Source organism: Mustela nigripes, chromosome 10 (assembly GCF_022355385.1).
Source record: "Mustela nigripes isolate SB6536 chromosome 10, MUSNIG.SB6536, whole genome shotgun sequence".
Taxonomy (NCBI): domain Eukaryota; kingdom Metazoa; phylum Chordata; class Mammalia; order Carnivora; family Mustelidae; genus Mustela; species Mustela nigripes.
This window is the reverse complement of record NC_081566.1, coordinates 9,476,557-9,495,135: the sequence shown is the minus strand read 5'-3', so window position 1 is coordinate 9,495,135 and position 18,579 is coordinate 9,476,557. Positions and strand designations below refer to the sequence as shown.

The 18,579-nt window shown below is 37.7% G+C and overlaps 1 protein-coding gene across 2 annotated transcripts in view; it reads left to right on the top strand.

The window, feature by feature from the left end:
* The window catches only part of ADSS2 (adenylosuccinate synthase 2), a 35,206-nt gene that overhangs the window by 1,648 nt on the left and 14,979 nt on the right, over window positions 1-18,579 (top strand). The window contains exons 1-4 of one of the 2 annotated variants that reach the window (XM_059412537.1): window positions 5,774-5,854; window positions 10,597-10,699; window positions 11,466-11,534; window positions 13,396-13,446. In XM_059412537.1, the coding sequence (XP_059268520.1) occupies window positions 5,834-5,854; window positions 10,597-10,699; window positions 11,466-11,534; window positions 13,396-13,446 (244 nt within the window). In that variant the 5' untranslated portion in view covers window positions 5,774-5,833. Of the gene's footprint in view, window positions 1-5,773; window positions 5,855-10,596; window positions 10,700-11,465; window positions 11,535-13,395; window positions 13,447-18,579 lie in introns of those variants that run through there. The other variant, XM_059412538.1, reaches the window with a different exon arrangement.

The window sequence follows — 18,579 nt, the reverse complement described above, 5'->3', positions numbered from 1 at the left end:
TCCCTGCCCATTTTTTAGCTGAAATAGGTGTTGCCTCCTAGTATTACCACCCCACCACCTCTCCCCACCTTTGGATCTCTATCCCTCCACCTCTCTGGAGACATACTTACATGACTTCGTATCTTACTTCTAAGCTTGTTTCCATTGAAGTCCTGCCCAACATTGCCTAAGGAATTGCTCTGCAAGTCAATTTTCACCCCGCTTTTGTCTTAAAATCAGATCTGGCCATGCTGTAGGGAAAGAAGTAGGAGAATACCTAACTCTTGTTGGGTAAAAAGGGAGAGAGACTGGGCCTGTTTGTCCCCTTCCATGTCGTTCCGGAGCTCTTCCTTTTCTGGAAATATTAATACTTAGTCTGAATTACATTATGGATTGTAAGAAGGTTTGGGAAATGTAACGGTCAGTAGCATTTATTCTAAAAGATTCTCAATTGTAATGTTTCTTTGAAAAATAGTGGAATTAGTTTGTAGATTGGAGAAGATGTTACAATGTTATCATGCATGTCCTCTTGAAGAAGGTCATGGACCAATCTCATCTGATGCCCTTGGGAAGCCTAGAGAGAAGTCATTGAGAAGGAGCCAAGTTTGGCTTTAAACTGTTAACTCAAGATAGAGGAGGAACGTTAGAGCAAACCTGTTAGGCAGACTTTCCTCTCCTGTAAACTTCAACTTCCTGCAAACTTTATATAATTCTAAAATCTTCATATGCTGGTGCCCTTTAAGAACTCATCATTAGAAGGATTCTTACTAGTTTTGTTAATGAAAGTAGACACAGAATGAATAGATTGAAGCGTATCTCTTATGATTCACTTTGATTCACTTTATATTAATTGGCCAGCTCTAGTAAGCTGACTTCTTAATGAAGTTCTCCTGGCTTATAAAACGGAAAACTACTGAATGTTGAAATTCTTAGTGTGTGTAGAACTCTGGGGTAAGTCAACATTTGAGAAGATATTTTAAGCTTGAATTGCCTTGTTTGATCATTTAAATTTTGTGTATTACTGAAAACAGTTACTTTGTTGGAGTTTAATATGTGTTTTTGGTCATATTTATGCCCCAAACTCAAATTTTATACACATTGTTTCTTGAGCGGTGGTATACGTATAATGTATCCATAGTTTAACAACAGAATCATAAGAAATTTTTTCCAAAATAAAGTTTTTAAAAGAAAAACTGACATTGTACTTAAATGGATATTTTAATATATCAAATGCCTTTTGGAAAGAGTAGATGCAAAGATAGTGGCATTTTCATCATCGGTGCACTTAAGGTCTATATTTCAAATTCAGGATTTTTATGCAGTTATTTATAATTTGGTAAATTCTCTAGACCCATAAATATGTGTATAGAACTTGCATCAAAGGACAATCACTAGAAACATCTTAATTTTAAACTGATGTCTTTCAAGACAAAGAAGTATAGGACTCTAGGCCTAGTTCATTTATCCAGCAATCACATAATGAGGATCTACAGGTGATAGTCTTACGGAACTGCTTGGCCCCAGAATTAAGAAGTTTAAAATGCAAGGATTGTGCCCACAAGTAGCTTACAGTCTACTGGATGACTGCTACATAAGCAAGTATTGCCAAGGTCGGGTGGAGAAGGATACTGGTACAGGTTTTTCAAAGAGTTAAGGTATGGGCAGAGGAAAGCCCCTTTCTGGCAGCTTAAAAGTAGGTCTGTTAGGAGGCCTCTTGCTGTCTCCCCCTCCCCGCCAGATCCTCCAAAGTAAACTGTTATAGTTTATTTTATTTTGTTGAGTAGAAACTACAGAGATTTTAACTGTTGCACTTTCTACTGCTTCTTAAGCGAGGGCTTACTTAGTGTTCACCTGGAAAGCAAACATGGTAGTCTTGGAAGTTGCCTGTGATTGGGAATAGCCAGAACAGTATTTCATTTCTTGGTGTTCCCCCCTCCCCCCGCAAGGATTTAAAGTAATATAAAGAGAAAATATTAGCTGAAATTAATTATAAAGGGAAAGTCTATTCTGTCACTTGTTATATATATAAAAAGCTTGCTGTGTAGTAAATACAATGAAAAAAACGTTAACTTGTGGTTAGATGCTGGCATTCACAGAAGGCTCTGAAACCAGCTAAGTCCAAAAAGAAAGAAAGAAAAGTGTAAAAGACTTAACAGCAGCAAACTGAGACTTTCTCCTTGGAATAATCAGAAAAACTGAGAGATAACTTAAAAGGGATAACTAAAGTGTTATGTAATGCCTTGACTTTCTACAGCTAAAATTACCTCCCAGATCACTTCCTGTAATTTGGAAGATGGTAGAGAATTAGGGTTTAAGGTAAGTCATTCTTCCAGGTTTAAAATAATTGCTGTTTTCTGTGCCCCTGACTATGAGTTGTTTTTGTTTTTTGTTTTTGTTTGTTTGGGTTCATAGTATTTCCCAAGTACAGAATTGTATACCAATGTGTGGTGTACTTGGTTAAATCTTGCTTTCTTGGATTTCTTTGTTTTCCCTGCTAGAAGTTTTCTCAAAAAGAGGACTTAATTCTTTGTTGTTGTCTTTTTCCATAGCATCAAGTGCTCTGTGAGGCAGAGAGGAAGTAAATACTCCACAAATACTTATTAGGTGACTGGATCACCTCTAGAAATTTTTTTGAAACCAGAAGCTTAACCCTTTCTTGTAGACTATTTTAACATCTCCTTGGACAAGTTAACTGAGTGATGGCATGATTTTAAGGTGGAATCCCCAGCATTTATTGAATTAATACTTGTTACTTGGTATTTTAAGTAATACTTACTATATTGTGCCATTGTGTTCAAAGGCTTTAGTAGATTATACTAAAGTCTTATCTCTTGTATCTGCCTGAAAATAGATAACTGATATTTGTATCTGTGTGTATTTCCTTAGCATAGTCGAATGCCGAATGCCGTGTAATTCTAGTAAATAGTTTTTGCCTGCTGAGGGTAGTAGATCTGAAAGTTGAATGAGGATGTCCCAAGTTGTTCACTATTTAAGCCTATTCTATTGATATACATGATCTATAAATCCTCTCATTTGCATGTAATGGTACAGTAGTATATAAAAGTATAGGTGATCTATAATTATTTAAAAAATATATTTTCTCTACTTTTGAGGCGTAAATTTTTAAATAATGACGTCATCTCAGTGGTATCTGGTCAATTTTTTTTTCCTTTAATTTTGGTGGGACCGATCAGTTAGTTGGGTAATTTTAAGTTTAAGTTATCTTTAGAACAGACTGTTGCCCAGAACAAATCTAGGGTGAAATGGTAAATTGAAAAATAGGTAATAGTTTACTATAACTGGATACAAATTTAACTCTATTATCTTTTGGGGAACTGTTATATTTTGACACTAAAGATCCCTGTCGATGAGCTACATACCAATAAGTGAAGCTTGGTAACTATTTAGAATATTTTACCAGTGGAAAAAGGGACTTTGAGGTATTTAGTTTGCCTGGCAAACAGCAACTGAGAAGAGTAAATAGTAGACCGTTCCCAGGGCTACTTTGGCTCCAATATGGGTTGGTTCTTTGCATTGAACTTTTAATTATATTTAATTCAGTATAATAGAATTCTTTTAAAAATGGGATTTTGTCTTTTAAAAATGGGTTTTTTTGGTATTAAGCTTTTTAAAACCTTTTTAAAGGAAACATTTTATTTATGAGAATTTTTTTTTTTTACTTGAAATCTGCTGTTTAATTTCAGTGTGTTTTTAAGAAAATGTTTTTATAAATATAATGATTAGGTGAGTTTTTAATCACGCATTTACAAAGAACTGCATCACACATCTTTGGTTTATGCATTTTTTGGTTGCATGTATGATCTTCCCTTCTGGGACCCTGGTTTAGTAAGTGTGTATATTAGATTTAGGTACCTAGAGTCTAAAAGCTTCTTGATTTGGACCTAAAAACGTCCACAAAGCTTTTCGTCATGTGTATTTATCTGTGTATGAAACTGGAAGTGAACTGTAATAATGTAAAGTGGGTATCTTAAAGCCTTAAAAGATAACTGAGAAGTATGCTTGGATGTCTTTGCAAAAAAGAAATTCAGATACCCTGTATATGTTTTCTCTTCCTATCTAGTGTATCTGGTTACTGTTGAATAGATTAATTGTTCAGCTTACTGGTGGTAACTTAACCTGTGCTACTTTGAAATCACAAGCTAATTGCGGTTACACAACTTTTCATAAAGTATAGTCAACCTTGGGGCACTCGGGTGGCTCAGTCGGTTGAAAATCTGCCTTTGGCTCAGTCCTGAGGGTCCTCCGACTCCCTGGCCTGCTGCAGGCCCCCTCTCCACTCCCTGCTGCTTGTTCTGTCTCTCTCTGGCTCTCTCAGATGAATAAATAAAATCTTAAAAAAAAAAAAAGAAGAAGAACAGACTTCCTTGTTTATGATTACTTTATTGCTGTGGATTAACAAGTGTTTTAGTTTTGGTGAATAGTGAAATGTTTCACCTAGAAAAACAGACACCGCTCTTTACCAAGAAATCAGCACAGGTAATAAGCATTGTCTCAAAAGATTGTTAGGTTTCTAAGATGCTTGAAGACTCTAGGCCAGAATTGGGGACCCTTGTTTTGGTGGCTGGAATAGTTCTGAGGCGTGGGGTCCGAGGCATTGCGGCTCTCTGCTGTAATCCAGAGCACTCACTGTTCTTGACAGATGTTCACTTAGAGCTCCGTCATTATAATAGAGTGTTCATGTATTCAGAGCAGAAAGGACAAAGAGAAGACACATAGACCATTTTAGAGGCCTGAGTGGCCTGAGAAATGCCTCCCAGCCGTGTGCATGAGATTGTTAGCCCTGGACTCTTGGGCCTCTACCGTTGCTGGCAGAGATGCCATTGTCGGAGTTTGTAACCCTGCAGGAGGCTGTGGACGCGTCTTTAACTCCTGGATCACAGCAGGAAATTGGGGCGGGGCAGACAGCATAGTTTGCAGTAAAGGAAGACCTAATAGCAAACTTGAGTTAACAAGCATGAGTCACTTTTTTTGTTGTTGGGTTTTTTCTAAGTAGTTACTTTTGCAGACCAATGTCAATTCATTCCCTTCCAAACTTTTCTTTCTTTCTTTCTTTCTTTTCTTTCTTTCTTTCTTCTTCTTCTTCTTCTTCTTCTTCTTCTTCTTTTTTTTAATCTCCCCTGGACCTTGGAGCTTCTCAATTAGAAACTTGCACATATCAGCATTTCCTGATCCAAACTTTAATTCTAGAGTTCAGCTTGACAGCTTCTGGTTCCCTCAGAACCAGAGGTTCCTCAAGCCATGGAAAGAAAACGACCTTTCTTAAGCTTAAAACCAAATTGCTAAGTACATAGCTGAGAACAGTTACAAAATAACTAAATACCATTATATCATCCCTGTACTGTTTGAGAGTTTTGTTCTGAACTACATAACTATTAAGATTTGGAAGTTAATAATTTTTTATATTCAGTTTATCACCAGGCCAAGACGTGAACTTTAGAGAGCCAGCTGTATACATATTATGTCGCAGTTAGTTTGTGTTGTGAATCATTTGGATTCTTTTATTTGCAGGCAATGGAGAAAGACCATCTTAAGCAAAATGGGGATTTGTTTGAGGCAGGAGCTGGGTGGTCAGTCCTCAGAGCGGCCTTAGGTAAAGGCAGCTCCTGGGATCTCAGCAGCCAGAACTGGCAGCCTCCCCGCCCCCGCCGCTCAATGCAGGGTGTCCCTAAACTAACTGCCTTCCTTGCTCTCAAAATCAAATTCCTAGAGGGGAGGAGCTTGTCTCTGGCTTAGGTTAGATCAAGTTTCCAGGTCTGGATCAATTACTGTGGCCAGAGGGAATGATTACTATGATTTGCAAAATAAGGGGTTTAGGAGGAAGGAAGGGAAAGAAATGGGACCGAACGCACAAAAGGTATGGCTGAACTAGAGTTAATTTCAGATAGGAAAATACGGAAGGAGGAGATATCAGTTTTGGGTTATTATTTGTGAATTGTCTGCTAATAGTCTTAACTGTTTGACCTAGGGTTTTTCTTGAGGGAGGAATGTTTGGAATTTAAATAGGTTTTTATTATTTTAACTATAAAACAATGAAAATGAACTATCTCAGTAGTGGTTTAAAAAAATGAAAAAGTATACACCAGAAACTTTGACTTTTTTTTTTTTTAAGCTTTGAGAACATAGAATTTTAGTTCCTTCTTTTTTTTTTTTTCTTTTTTCACCCCATCATCATCTTCTAATTTGTCAATGGGGACATTTTTTTCTTGGTCATTAAAAAGCTTATTTAATAATTTTTTTTTACATTTAATCCTGATGTAACAGTAATAGTCAAAGAAAATGAGTAAAATAAATACCAAATTAGGGGATGTTTTGTGATTCGTGAGATGTGATTGGGATTTTTTTTTTTTTTGTATTTTTTTATTTTTTTTTGTATTTTTGTATTCTTTGTATTTTTGTATTCTTTAATACAATGAATTTGTATTTATTCTTGGTATTTGGTCATCAGTAAGATATTATAAACTTGTGTTTTTCTTTAAAGAAAGTTGCCATGTAATATGGTCACTTTGGGTTCATGCTGGTCTTTTGTTTCTTGGGGTTTGAGAAGTTATATTTCAAATAAAAATATTAAAAATTTTGAATAGTTAAAAACCTTTCTCTTTTGATCTGATTGATCTGGAAAACAACATTAATTGCTAGTCCACAATATTCTGTGTTTTTAGTTACATAATATAAAACATACAACTTTGATAATTAAGTGTTAAATGCTACATGAGTGACTGGGATCATGAGTTATGGGTATTTAGAAAACAGAACGAGGTAGTTATATTAACTGATAACCTGAACACATGATTAGTACTATATAAATTAGGGATAATTTATCAAGTTTGTCTTGCAGAAATTTTGCATTGAAAAGCAAATGGTATGTTCCTCTTAAAAGTAGGCAAGAAATTATTTTGTCTGAACATTTATATAGTTATCTGGCCTCCCCAGTGCTACTTACAAGAATTATTAATCCTGATTAAATATATGCGTTCTTGCTGCTTACTCTGGCACCCGCTCATAGAGTTGCTCATGGGAGAGGCAGGGTGATCACGAATGTGGAACCAGTGGTTCAGACTCTGCCCTTGTAATTCGCTGGAAGGCTTGGGTGGGTGGGTGAGGCGGTGGTTGGCAACGGTGTTCCTGTCGAAACCTTGTTTTGCTGTTTGCTAACGCATGTGACCTCTCCTTGGACCAGTATAATCTATGTTCGGAGACAAATGCCTGAGCTCCCAAGGTGAATTTTGTATATTCCACGTATAGAATATAAATATTTTATGTTAGTATCTAAATAGACACTTCAAATTTGAAGCTTCGTCCTTTGCATTTTGTAAAACATGGCTGTATCCTAAACTTAATTCATGTATAGATTGCCTTGTAAGAATCTCCTTAGTAGCTCCTTCTCCGTTCACCTTGAGAATCTTTTTTTTTTTTTTTTTTTCACCTTGAGAATCTTTTTTCTACAGGTTGTGTGTTTTAAGATTAGAAGCTGTCATACCCCCATTTCCCCTTAGGGCACTAATGACCAGCTATATTAAGAAGCACACTTACATTTTTCTTCCCTAGCTCCTTAATAGGATAATCTAGCGTTATTCTGGGTATATTTAACCATATTTTCTTGCTCAACAAAATAGAATTTAAATGAGATTTTAATCAGATAGTAAGCCTTATAGGACATTGGTTATTGAAGGGGTGGGTTAATGTTGGAGTGAGCTCAGCAGTTCAGTAAAGTGATTCAAGCCTTTTGCAGTGAACTTTTCTAGCCCAAACCACCACCTGTAAACTTGGAAGAATTTACAGATTAAGGCAGTTTATCCCCCTAACATCATCTGTCACAATGACTCAGTTCACAACCACCTGCGTCACAGAAAGAAACATGTCTTTATTATGGTTACTGCCACCAGTGCTGCCTATCTCGGTAAAATGTTATCAAAGTAGGGTTTTGTTACACAATAAGATCATAATTGGGCACCACTGAGTTAATAATAGTTTCAGCAAAAGATATATGTTGGTATCTCTATAAAAATAATTTTGTGTAAATTAGGGAGACTTACTTCAAAGGTCTTCTCAAAAGTTATGGTGTGGTTTTTTTTTTTTTTTTTTTTTTAATCTTAAGCAAATGATGGAAACAATAAAATAACAAAAAATAAAACAATAAAATGATTTTGCTGAAATAATCTTGACTGGGTTTTTTTGTGGAAAATTACTAATGCTTTAGCAATTTAGTAAAAATTTATGAGATTTAGTGATTTACAACAATTTAGAATTTAGCATCTTCATAGGATCTCAAGAAATTTTAATGAGCTTCATATTCTGAAAAGATTTTTCCTGAAGTTTGTGGGAGGTTTGCTAAATCATAAAAAGTCCTGATAAAAAGGCCAATATTGGTAGGAGGGATAGAGTAAAAGATACTCTTTGAAAACCAAGGGGGCGCGTGGGGGGCTCAGTGGGTTAAAGCCTCTGCCTTCAGCTCAGGTCATGATCGCAGGGTCTCAGCAGGGAGCCTGCTTTCCTTCCCCTCTCTGCCTGCCTCTCTGCCTACTTGTGATCTCTGTCTCTGTGAGATAAATAAAATCTTAAAAATCACCGCCACCACCAACAAAACAAGTAAGAATTGTCCTGAGTTATTTTTATCTTGGGAGTCTATCAGAATTGGTGATAAGCTTGCACACGTGTGAAGTAATAATAAAGTGTGCACCAGGAAGTGTACTGTGACATTGTTTATAACGACAAAAGGTTGCAAACAACCGGGCTGCCTCTTTGGTGGGACCAGGTAAATAAATTCCGTGTCCTTATGAGTAGCAGGACAGTGTCGCTGTTAAAAAGGAGGAGATGCTTTGGCTGCAGGGTGAGGAATGTGTGCCCAGATCTGCTTAATAAAAACAAGCTGCCCAGGAGTATGTAGTTTGCTGCCACTTGTATGTGTGGAATAAAACAACATGCAAATACCTGTTCGCTTATGCAGAATTCCCTCGGGAAGGACAGCAAAAACTGGTGGCAGCTGGCTGGCCTGGAGCCGGGTAGGGTGGGTGAGGAAGGAGCATGAGGCAGACGTCACTGTGTGTCCCGTCTGTGCCTTCTGTATTATATGCAGATATTTCGTATTAAAAAATAAATAGGAAGGAAATAGTCACTGATCCTGTTGGTGTGTCGGGCAAGGAGGTATTGCTTGCCATCCCCCCATTGTTTTCCAGACTTCAGGTCCCCACTGCAGTCTTCTTCACACCTGTCATACACTAGTCTCTAAGTGAGGAATTCTTTGCCTTGTATCTATGCGAAACACAGTCTAAATAGGCATTTACTTTTTAGATGATTTTTTTTTTCCTTTGCAGGACCTGTTTTCTGGCTTTTTGGGGGGGGGGGATTCCTGGTTGGTGTTGATTTGGTAAAAAATAAATAACATTCATCTTGTCAAAAATAGCCATGGGATAAAGTTAAACCAAACATTCTCAAGGGACGTAATTTCGATTGGAATTTTTTTAAAGTCCAGCCAGGATGTTAAGGTTTTTATTTGTTGCAAATATATTCCTAGTTTGTTTGCTTTAAACTTTTTGTGACTGTCAAAGTGTAGAAGTTTAGGCATATAATCGGTTGGTTTTTCTTCTGTGTTTTTTAAACTTAAAAATAGAAAAATTATCTGGTCACTTGATCCATCTGCTGTGCACCTGATTTTTAGAACCCAACTTCATATCTTGCTTCTTCTTGACCATTTTAGGCCTGAGCTTCAGGAAGTTTCACTGTGGGTTTATAGTATGTTTCTCCGCTTAGGGATACCTTGACCCAGTATAATATTTTATCCAGAAATGAGTGGATTCAGGGATTGGTACCAAACAGACTCACAGGATTGACTCATAAATTAAAAAAATTAGAGTCTCGGGGTAGCTAATATTTGAGAAAGTTCCTTGGGAAATTTCCCAGCTGATAAATACAAATTTCAGGTCACAGAGCTGCTTGATACTCTGAGTACAATGGGAATTACGTAAATGTTTACATCGACTTAGGGTAACTGGTTAGATTCGTCTTTTCTAATTTAGGGATTTTTCTTTTCTTTTTTTAGATTTTATTTATTTATTTGACAGAGATCACAAGTAGGCAGAGAGGCAGGCAGAGAAAGAGGGGGAAGCAGGCTCCCCTCCGAGCACAGAGCCCCATGCAGGGCTCCATCCAGAACCCTGAGATCATGACCTGAGCCGAAGGCAGAGGCCCAATCCACTGAGCCACCCAGGTGCCCCTAATTTAGGGACTTTTCTACATTTAGATAAAATATTATCCATGTCCTAGAGAGTGCCAAGAACAAAATATTGTTCCCTGTACTTTTTTCACATTTTTTTCTTTTAAGAGGGTGTATGTCTGTCATACAGAATTCCAGAAACCTGAATTCCCCAGTTTCGTAGTTCCTGTCAGAAAAGAAACCACTCCAGGGTACTGTGATGGGGAAAGAAGAGAGGGTAGCCAAAATAACGTGAAGCCTCTGAAGAATATGTATTTGTGGGAGATACATACTTGGGTTTTCTTAAGTTATATTGATATTTTAGGAAGAAATGATTAATTCGCTTTGGAGATACGTTACTCGTCATATTTATGGTCAGGTTCAATTTTCCCGTCTTGTACTTTCAGGGAGGAAATAATGCCGGCCATACAGTTGTTGTAGATTCCGTGGAATATGATTTTCATCTTTTGCCCAGTGGAATAATTAACCCAAATGTTACTGCATTCATTGGTAAGTGTATGAACCGAACCACTTGTGTTCCCCCCTTCCCTCAGTTGATAATTGTGTTCATTTTTCATTATCTGAGCTGAGTTCATCTCTCACTACTCAAATGATGCATTGATCCCTTGTTAGTCTTCACCTTGGTACCTTCTGGAATATACCTTACTGGCTATTTTACAACTCTGTCTTTTAACGCTAATTCTTTTTGGAGTAATTTGTGTTTAACTGTCATTGGCAATCTTAATTTTATAAACTAGATCATCAGGTTAGCTTTCCAAACACTGATGCTCAGTGAGCAATAAAAGGGGTGTTTTGTGGATCGATTCTGAACCCTTATAACATGATGCAATCTGCAGTCGTCTAGTTTTTAATCTTTAAAAATGCTAATCACTTTTAACCCACTAAATTAACTTTTTCATCAGTAATAGGATATGATTCCCTAATTTGAAAGGCCTTGATTTAGTGTCTGCTGTAACTTTGTTCCATTTGCCTAGAACGACGCAACTTGGTTCTTTCAAAAGATCAGTTTTACTTTGTTTTAAAGAAATTTCAAATTATACTGAATGTAATATTAGTGTTTTATATTCTATGTATTATGTATTTACATTACACTACTGTTTAAAACTGGAATCATTTCTGTGGTAACTCCCTTGATCAGATGTCCCATTTGTCAAAGTCTTCATTTTTACACTATTCATTCTAGGGGAGGGTTATCGTAAATGTCTGTATTATAAGTATAGATATTTAAGGTTGGGATTTGTTTGCTTTTCTTTAGGAAATGGTGTGGTAATTCATCTTCCCGGATTATTTGAGGAAGCAGAGAAAAATGTCCAAAAGGGAAAAGGTATGGAGAGAATGAGCACTTTGCCTAGGGACTAGTTTGTTTTTTGGAAATTGCACTGGGATCTCATGTCAGACAAAGTTAACATTTGGTCTTGTACTTTAAAATTGCTGGTTAAAGCTGTGGGGCAGCTTTTTCAGTTAAATTGTATTCATTTTAATCAGTATTTCCAACAAAAGACACACATAATACGGTCATTGTGTAAGCCTGGACTTTTCACACCTGGGTCATCCGCAGAGTGTCTGTAGGCTGCTGGGGTTACTCTCCACCGGCGGTGAGACTCAGAGATTCCCGAGTTCTTTTTGTTATTTGTGCTCAAGTCTGTGTCCCCATCTCCCAAACCAAACATTAACTTCCTGAGTCAGGAAACCAGTGAGGTCCCCTTTGCACACCGAATCAGTCAGTCTTGTTTGTGTTGGTTATGGAGCCCAGGGATAAAAGGGGGTGTTTACCTCCCTCCTTCCAAATGAAGGAAATGCTTCTTCTAGGACAGGTATTGACTTCCGACTCCTCAAAAAAAAAAAATGTGTTTTAAGGCTTCATTTCCTGCCCTTCCTAGTAATCTCTTTTGGGTCTTTGGAAGGCTGTTTACATTCACTTTGGCTGCCTTGCTAGGGTTTCGTGGGGAATTTGGTCATGCAAATAATACGCAGTTGAGGAAAAGCATTGTTTCCCTTTAGCTTGGCTCCTATTTAAAATACTCAGACTCATTATGTTGTGAAAGGTCATTGTTCAGGTTCAAAAGCAACAACCCAACCTCAAGTGTTCGTAGCAATAACTCTGCCCGCACGGAATCCTGTCTGCCCTCCTACCATCTCTGCTGTCCTCTGCATTTTTTACTTCGGTGTTGGCTACTTTTGAATTTGGTCAGCTGGTTCCCAGGTTGCCCTCTGTTCTCCTAAATCCCCTTTTAAAAATTTTGCCCTCCTTTCTTTTTCCTTTTGGCCTGTCTTACCAGCTGAATCTGCTTTACTCTCTTTGTAATATTTTCTTTATAATAGGCCTGAAGCTAACTTTAGAAAACGTACTCACATGTCAGAAATAGCAATAGAGGAGGAGGCTTGAGATTCCCGTTTCACTTTTAGCACTTCCTCTTGATAAGGAATTCTTTTCGAGACACATCTTTGGATATTATCAAAATTAACAGTGAAGTTTTACTATCTAGATACTAGCTTTGAAAATGTTTAGAGCCTCACAGCTTATTCTTAGAATGCATGTAGCTCACTAAGGCACTGTCTTTAAAGAAACATATCCATTTGGATCCATTTATTCATTCAGCAGTAGTTCTTTGAACAGTTATGGGATGATAGGCCCCATGCTCTGAACATTCATGGTCCCTGCTCTCAGGCATTCACAGCTAAACGGGGAGATGTGTATATTATGTTGTAAGTCGTTGTAGTAAGGTCGGTGGTTGATAGTGCTTTGGAGGAATTAGAACATTTTATTATTTCATTTAATCCCACCTATTTATAATTGTCTTTTGGGAAAGGGTGCTGGTCCCCAAATTAACCCATTTCTTGAAATTCTCCTCCTGCTCTGCAGCTAATTACCCCTCCCCTGCCTCTAACAATAATGACCTTTTCCTCCCACTTGCTTTTGGATTCTTTGAAGTATTTTATGTGGATTTGGTTGGCTTACATTTGGAGCTGTTTAGAATAAAATATTTGAAAAGACAGAATAAGTGAATGAGTGTAGATAGAATGAATGACAGGTGAGAAAATTCGTATTTAACATGTTTCCTATATGGAAGACAAGATGTGTAAGTGATGACTTCTGTGAAAAACACTTTTAAACATTGTATTTCTAAAGAAACGAGATATTATACAAAGTGTTTAATACGCTGTATCTTTTTTCTCCTCTCTAGGTCTGGAAGGCTGGGAAAAAAGGCTTATCATATCTGACAGAGCTCATATTGGTAAGAGGCACATAACGCATTTAACTGTTTTATTGTCAGAAACTTGTCATATGGTAGCATTTAGTAGCCAGTTTTTCTTTAATTCTAGTGAATACTAAATAGCATGGACTATATATTGGGCTCCAAATACATGAAATCTTAGTAATTTTTTCCTTTTTTCTTTTTTGGTCTTCTGTGGAACCTAGTCCTTAACTAGCCCCAATTTTACCAATTTCTGAAGAAAGAATTAGCTAACCAAATGAGTCATAAAAGCAGTATTTCACAAGACATCTCTAATTCTGCTATAAAATACACCGCATCAAAATATTTATTTGCACATTAATTATGTAAAAGCAGGTCTGCTCTCTGGCAAATTAATGAGTGAACTCTTTGTGTCTTAAATGTAATAATGCAGCTTTTTCAATGGTCCAGGCTTTATTCAGAGTAGCCTTCTCCTCCATGATTAGTTAGAGCAAACTGGATTCCCAAGGTAATTTCAGCCCCACTAACAAATTTGAAGTTTGTTTCCCTATTACTCTCCTATCTGAGGTGATGGAATATTTAATTATCGAGACAATAACCTGGGTAGAGAGATTGGACTGATATAAACTCTTCTGTTGTAATTAAGTACGGGTGTCCCCTGAGGCAGTGGCTACTCTGGTTTTAGCCTTGACCCCCATTTAAGAGCAGCACCAGTAGGGACACCTGGGTGGCTCGGTCTGTGAAGGGTCTGACTCTTGACCTCAGCTCAGGTCCCACATTGGGCTCCACCCTGGACATGAAGCCTGCTTGTATTTAAAAAACAGCGAAAAAAGAGTAGCCCATCAAAGTTTTTAAGTATCCGTCCCTCCAGATAACAGTCAGAGGCTGGAAGTCTGTGCGTAGCCTCAGTAATGCAAGAAAATAACTTCTTTGAAGTAAACTGTTCTGGACTGACATGTTTTACTCACTTTTTCTAACCTCTTTAGAAGCTTACTAGATCATTGACTTCAGACCATTCTTTTTTTTATGTGAGCATTTAAAGCTGCACACTGCCTTAGCTACATTGCACAAATATTGACATTTTGTATGTTTATTTCCATTCAGTAGAAAATACTTGATATTGTTTTTGTGATTTCTGTTTGACCTATGAGTTATTGAGAAATGTTTAAATTTCTAAATATTGGATGATTTTTCTGATTTCTCTTATTTCTAATTTTGTTGCAGACAGAGAATATACTTTATGTATGATCTCCATCTTTTTAAATTTGTTGAAACTTGTTTTCTGGCCCAGCACAGGGTCTGTTTTGGTTCGTGTTCTACATGCACTTAGAATGCGTGTTCTTTTGAGTAGAGTTGTTCTGTGTCCTAGCTGATTTTTTTCCTGCTTGCTGTCAGTTACCTAGAAAGAGGCATGTTGAAACCTCCAACAAGAATTGAGGACTTGTCTATTTTTCTTTTCAACTTTTGTCAATTTTTGCTTTGAAGCTCAGGTAGATTACATGTGTATTTAAATTTACATTTTTGATGAGTTAACTCTTTCATCATGATGAAATGGCCTCCTTTTCTATAGTAATACTCCTTATTCTTTAATACTCCTTAATATCAAAGCTTACTTCGATATTAATATAGCCAGCAGAGCTTTTTTTTTTTTTAAGATTTTATTTATTCATTTGAGAAAGAGAGAGTGAGAGAGAACATGAGAGGGTTCGAGAAGGTCAGAGTGAGAAGCAGACTCCCTGTGGAGCTGGGAGCCTGATGTGGGACTTGATCCCAGGACTCTAGCATCATGACCTGAGCCGAAGGCAGTCGCTTAACCCACTGAGCCACCCAGGTACCCCATAACCCAAGATTATTAGAAGAAAATGTTTCAGTTTCCCTCTTCCAGTCCCTTGTGTCATTATTGTCCTACATTTCATGTCCACATCATAATAAGCTCTATAATGTGTTAATAGTTTTGCTTTGAACAGCCAGTTTCCTTACAGAGAAATCTAAGAAGGAGTCCATTGTTGGCCGGTTTTTTACAATTACCATACTTTAGCAAGTACGCAAGAAACTATCTATTATAATTGTGCCCTGTCTCATTGAAACGCATAACAAAATTTGTGGTATAAGAGATCCTTGTTGAGGGAAAGAGACCAAAGAAGTGGCTGAGACTTCAAATTTTTTTAAACATATGAAATGCAGGTTGTTGGGTGGTTTGTCCTTTGACTCAACAATTCCCTGATGAAAGACCTGGTGTAGTACCTGGTATGGTGGTGGGCCCCAAGGATTCAGAAAAGACCAATGAAAATTCCTAGTGGAACTTATAGTATAGTAGGGGGAGACATCATAAATGAGATGAACATGTGATAATGTGCCATGGCACGGAGCGATGAGTTCCAAGAAGAGAAAGGAGCCCCGTGGACCATCTGGCAGTCTCTAGGAGGCGGGTGGTAATCTATAACTTGAGATAAAGTGGCTGGGGACATTTCACTATGGAGATGATGTTCACAGCATCTGCTGAAGGTGATGACCAATGAATTGGTTCCAGAGACACATAGTACAACACCGAGACTGTTGATAACAGTGCTGTATTGTGACTTAAAAATCTGTTCAGGGGGTAGATCTCACGGTAAGTGACCGCAATTTAAAGAACAAAAACCAAAAAACACTTTGAGGAAAGAAGACCTGAGGAGATGGGCGAAGTCAGTAAAGTGGGTACTCTGGGTACTGAGGCTCACAGTGGACACATTCATACAGTGTAACATTAATAGTGTTAATAAAACTTAATGATAATAACCAAAAAAGATGGTATTAATGAATTACCTATTGAACATGCATAATAATCTTTTATAAAAATTAAACGGAGTCCCTAAGGCAGCATTTTTTGTCCTCAATATAGAAAATGGAAGATATTCAACGCAACTTCACACAAAAACTGTTCTCTCAAAAACAGTGTTGGTGGAGGTATTAAGGCTCCATGTCATGACGGAGCTTTATGAAAGTAATTGTGTTGATTTCCCTAATAGCTCCCTGGGGCCTAGAAAAAAGCTAAAAACCATTAGCTCTGTGACAAGGTACTAAATTAACTTCTAAAAAATATGGTTTACCTGCTTTCCATCAACCATTTACTTGTGATTTGCCATGTGCCTTTGTAACTCATTTGAACATAGAAGATAAAACAGATACTTCAATGTAAAATGTCTTCTCTTTCAAAAGAAATGGCTTCCTCCAGCATCTCAGTTTTTGTCCTAACTGACTAGCAAGGTCGGAATTTAATGAAACAGCTTCTTAAGAACTATTCTGGCCCCTCAAAAGTAGATGAGAAAGGAAGGCTATAAGGTATATACTGAATTAGGAGCATGACAATAAATTAATTCCTATTGTATATGATAGCTATTGTTAGAAATAAGTAAACTTTTTAACATAGCACACAATACAGCAAAATGCCCAGTAAGTGCATAGTATTTTACTCCTTTCGCCACTAACTACCTTGTTATACGGAACCTTTCTCATGCCTGAAAAAGCTGCTCTGCTAGTCAAGCATGTGACAGACCTAAACTTTGACAGCTGTAAGACACTGATGAAAGAAATTAAGTCAGACTCAAATAAATGGGAAGATACTCTGTGCCTAGGGACTGGAAGAATTAGTATTGTTAAAATGTCTGTACTACCTGGAGGAATCTACAGATTAGTGCAATCTCTCTCAAAATTACAGTGGTATTTTTCACAGAAGTAAAACAAGCAATCGTAAAACTTGTATGGAACTACAAAGAAGTGGAATAGTCCGGGCAGTTCTGAGCAAGAAAACCCCAAAACCCCACAGACTCAAAGACAGGGAGAACACATTGGTAACTGCCAGAGACAGGCAGTTGGTAGGGGTATGCAAAACGGGTGAGGGTGGTCAGAAGTTACAGACTTCTAGTTACAGGGTAAAAAAGTCACAGAGATGTCCTGGACAGCATGGTGACTCTAGTTAATAATACCATATGGCATTATTTGAAAGTTGCTAAGATAATAGATCTTAGATGTTCTCAGCATGGGGTACCTGGGTGGCTCAATCAGGAGAGTATCCGGCTTTCGATCTTGGGTCTTGATCTCAGGGGTATGAGTTCAAGCCCCACGTTGGGCATGGAGCCTAGTTAAGAAAAACAACAAAAAAAAAGTTCTCATCACACACACAAAAAATCTGTGGCTTTTTATGGTGTTGGATGTTAACTAAACTTACTGTGGCAGTCATTTTGCTGTATAGACAAATACCCAGTCATTATGTTCTGCACCTGAAACTAAAGTTGTATGTCTATATATCTCCATTTAAAAAAAAGCTTCTCTGATAACCTTTCCTAGTTATTATCTAGTCCCCTTCACTAAGGGTAACCACTGTTCTCTCATCATAGATTGGTTTCGTTTGTGTTTGAATTTTATACAAATCACACATTTATGTATTCTGTTGTGTCTTGACTTCCACTCAGCAGCAGTATGCCCATTCGAGTCCTCCATATTATTAAATGAAGCAGTGTCTTACTTTCATTGCTGAATCGTATATCCCCCCCCCTTTTTTTTTTAAAGATTTTATTTATTTATTTGTCAGAGAGAGAGAGCAAGAGCGAGCACAGGCAGACAGAGTGGCAGGCAGGGTCCGAGGGAGAAGCAGGCTCCCTGCGGAGCAAGGAGCCCGATCGATGTAGGACTCGATCCCAGGACGCTGGGATCATGACCTGAGCCGAAGGCAGCTGCTTAACCAACTGAGCCACCCAGGTGTCCCCGTTTATCCCCTTTTATGAATATGGGACAGTTTAACCATTTTTACCATGGATGAAACTTTGAGTCATTTCCAATATTGAGTTATCACAAGTAATAGTGCTTTGCACATTCCTGTAAATATCTTGAGGTGTACGATAGGCCACTGTAGTTTAAGGACGTCACCCAGTTCTGTGACACTGAGAACAGATAGTGATTTACAGGATAATTTTAAATCACACAATAAAAATCTAGTTTCTATATTGTGATCAACTAGTGTAGGAAGTGTTGGAACTCCCCATGAGACCACTAGGGAAGCCCATTAGTCTGTGCTTATTAACTTTGCCAGGCAGAGGAGAGGACTGCCTTGTCAATTCTGCCGTGTCTCAGAAAAGGAACTTAGGGCAAAAAAGGCTTTAGGATCAAATCCTAGAGGCTGGGGTTGATCAGACG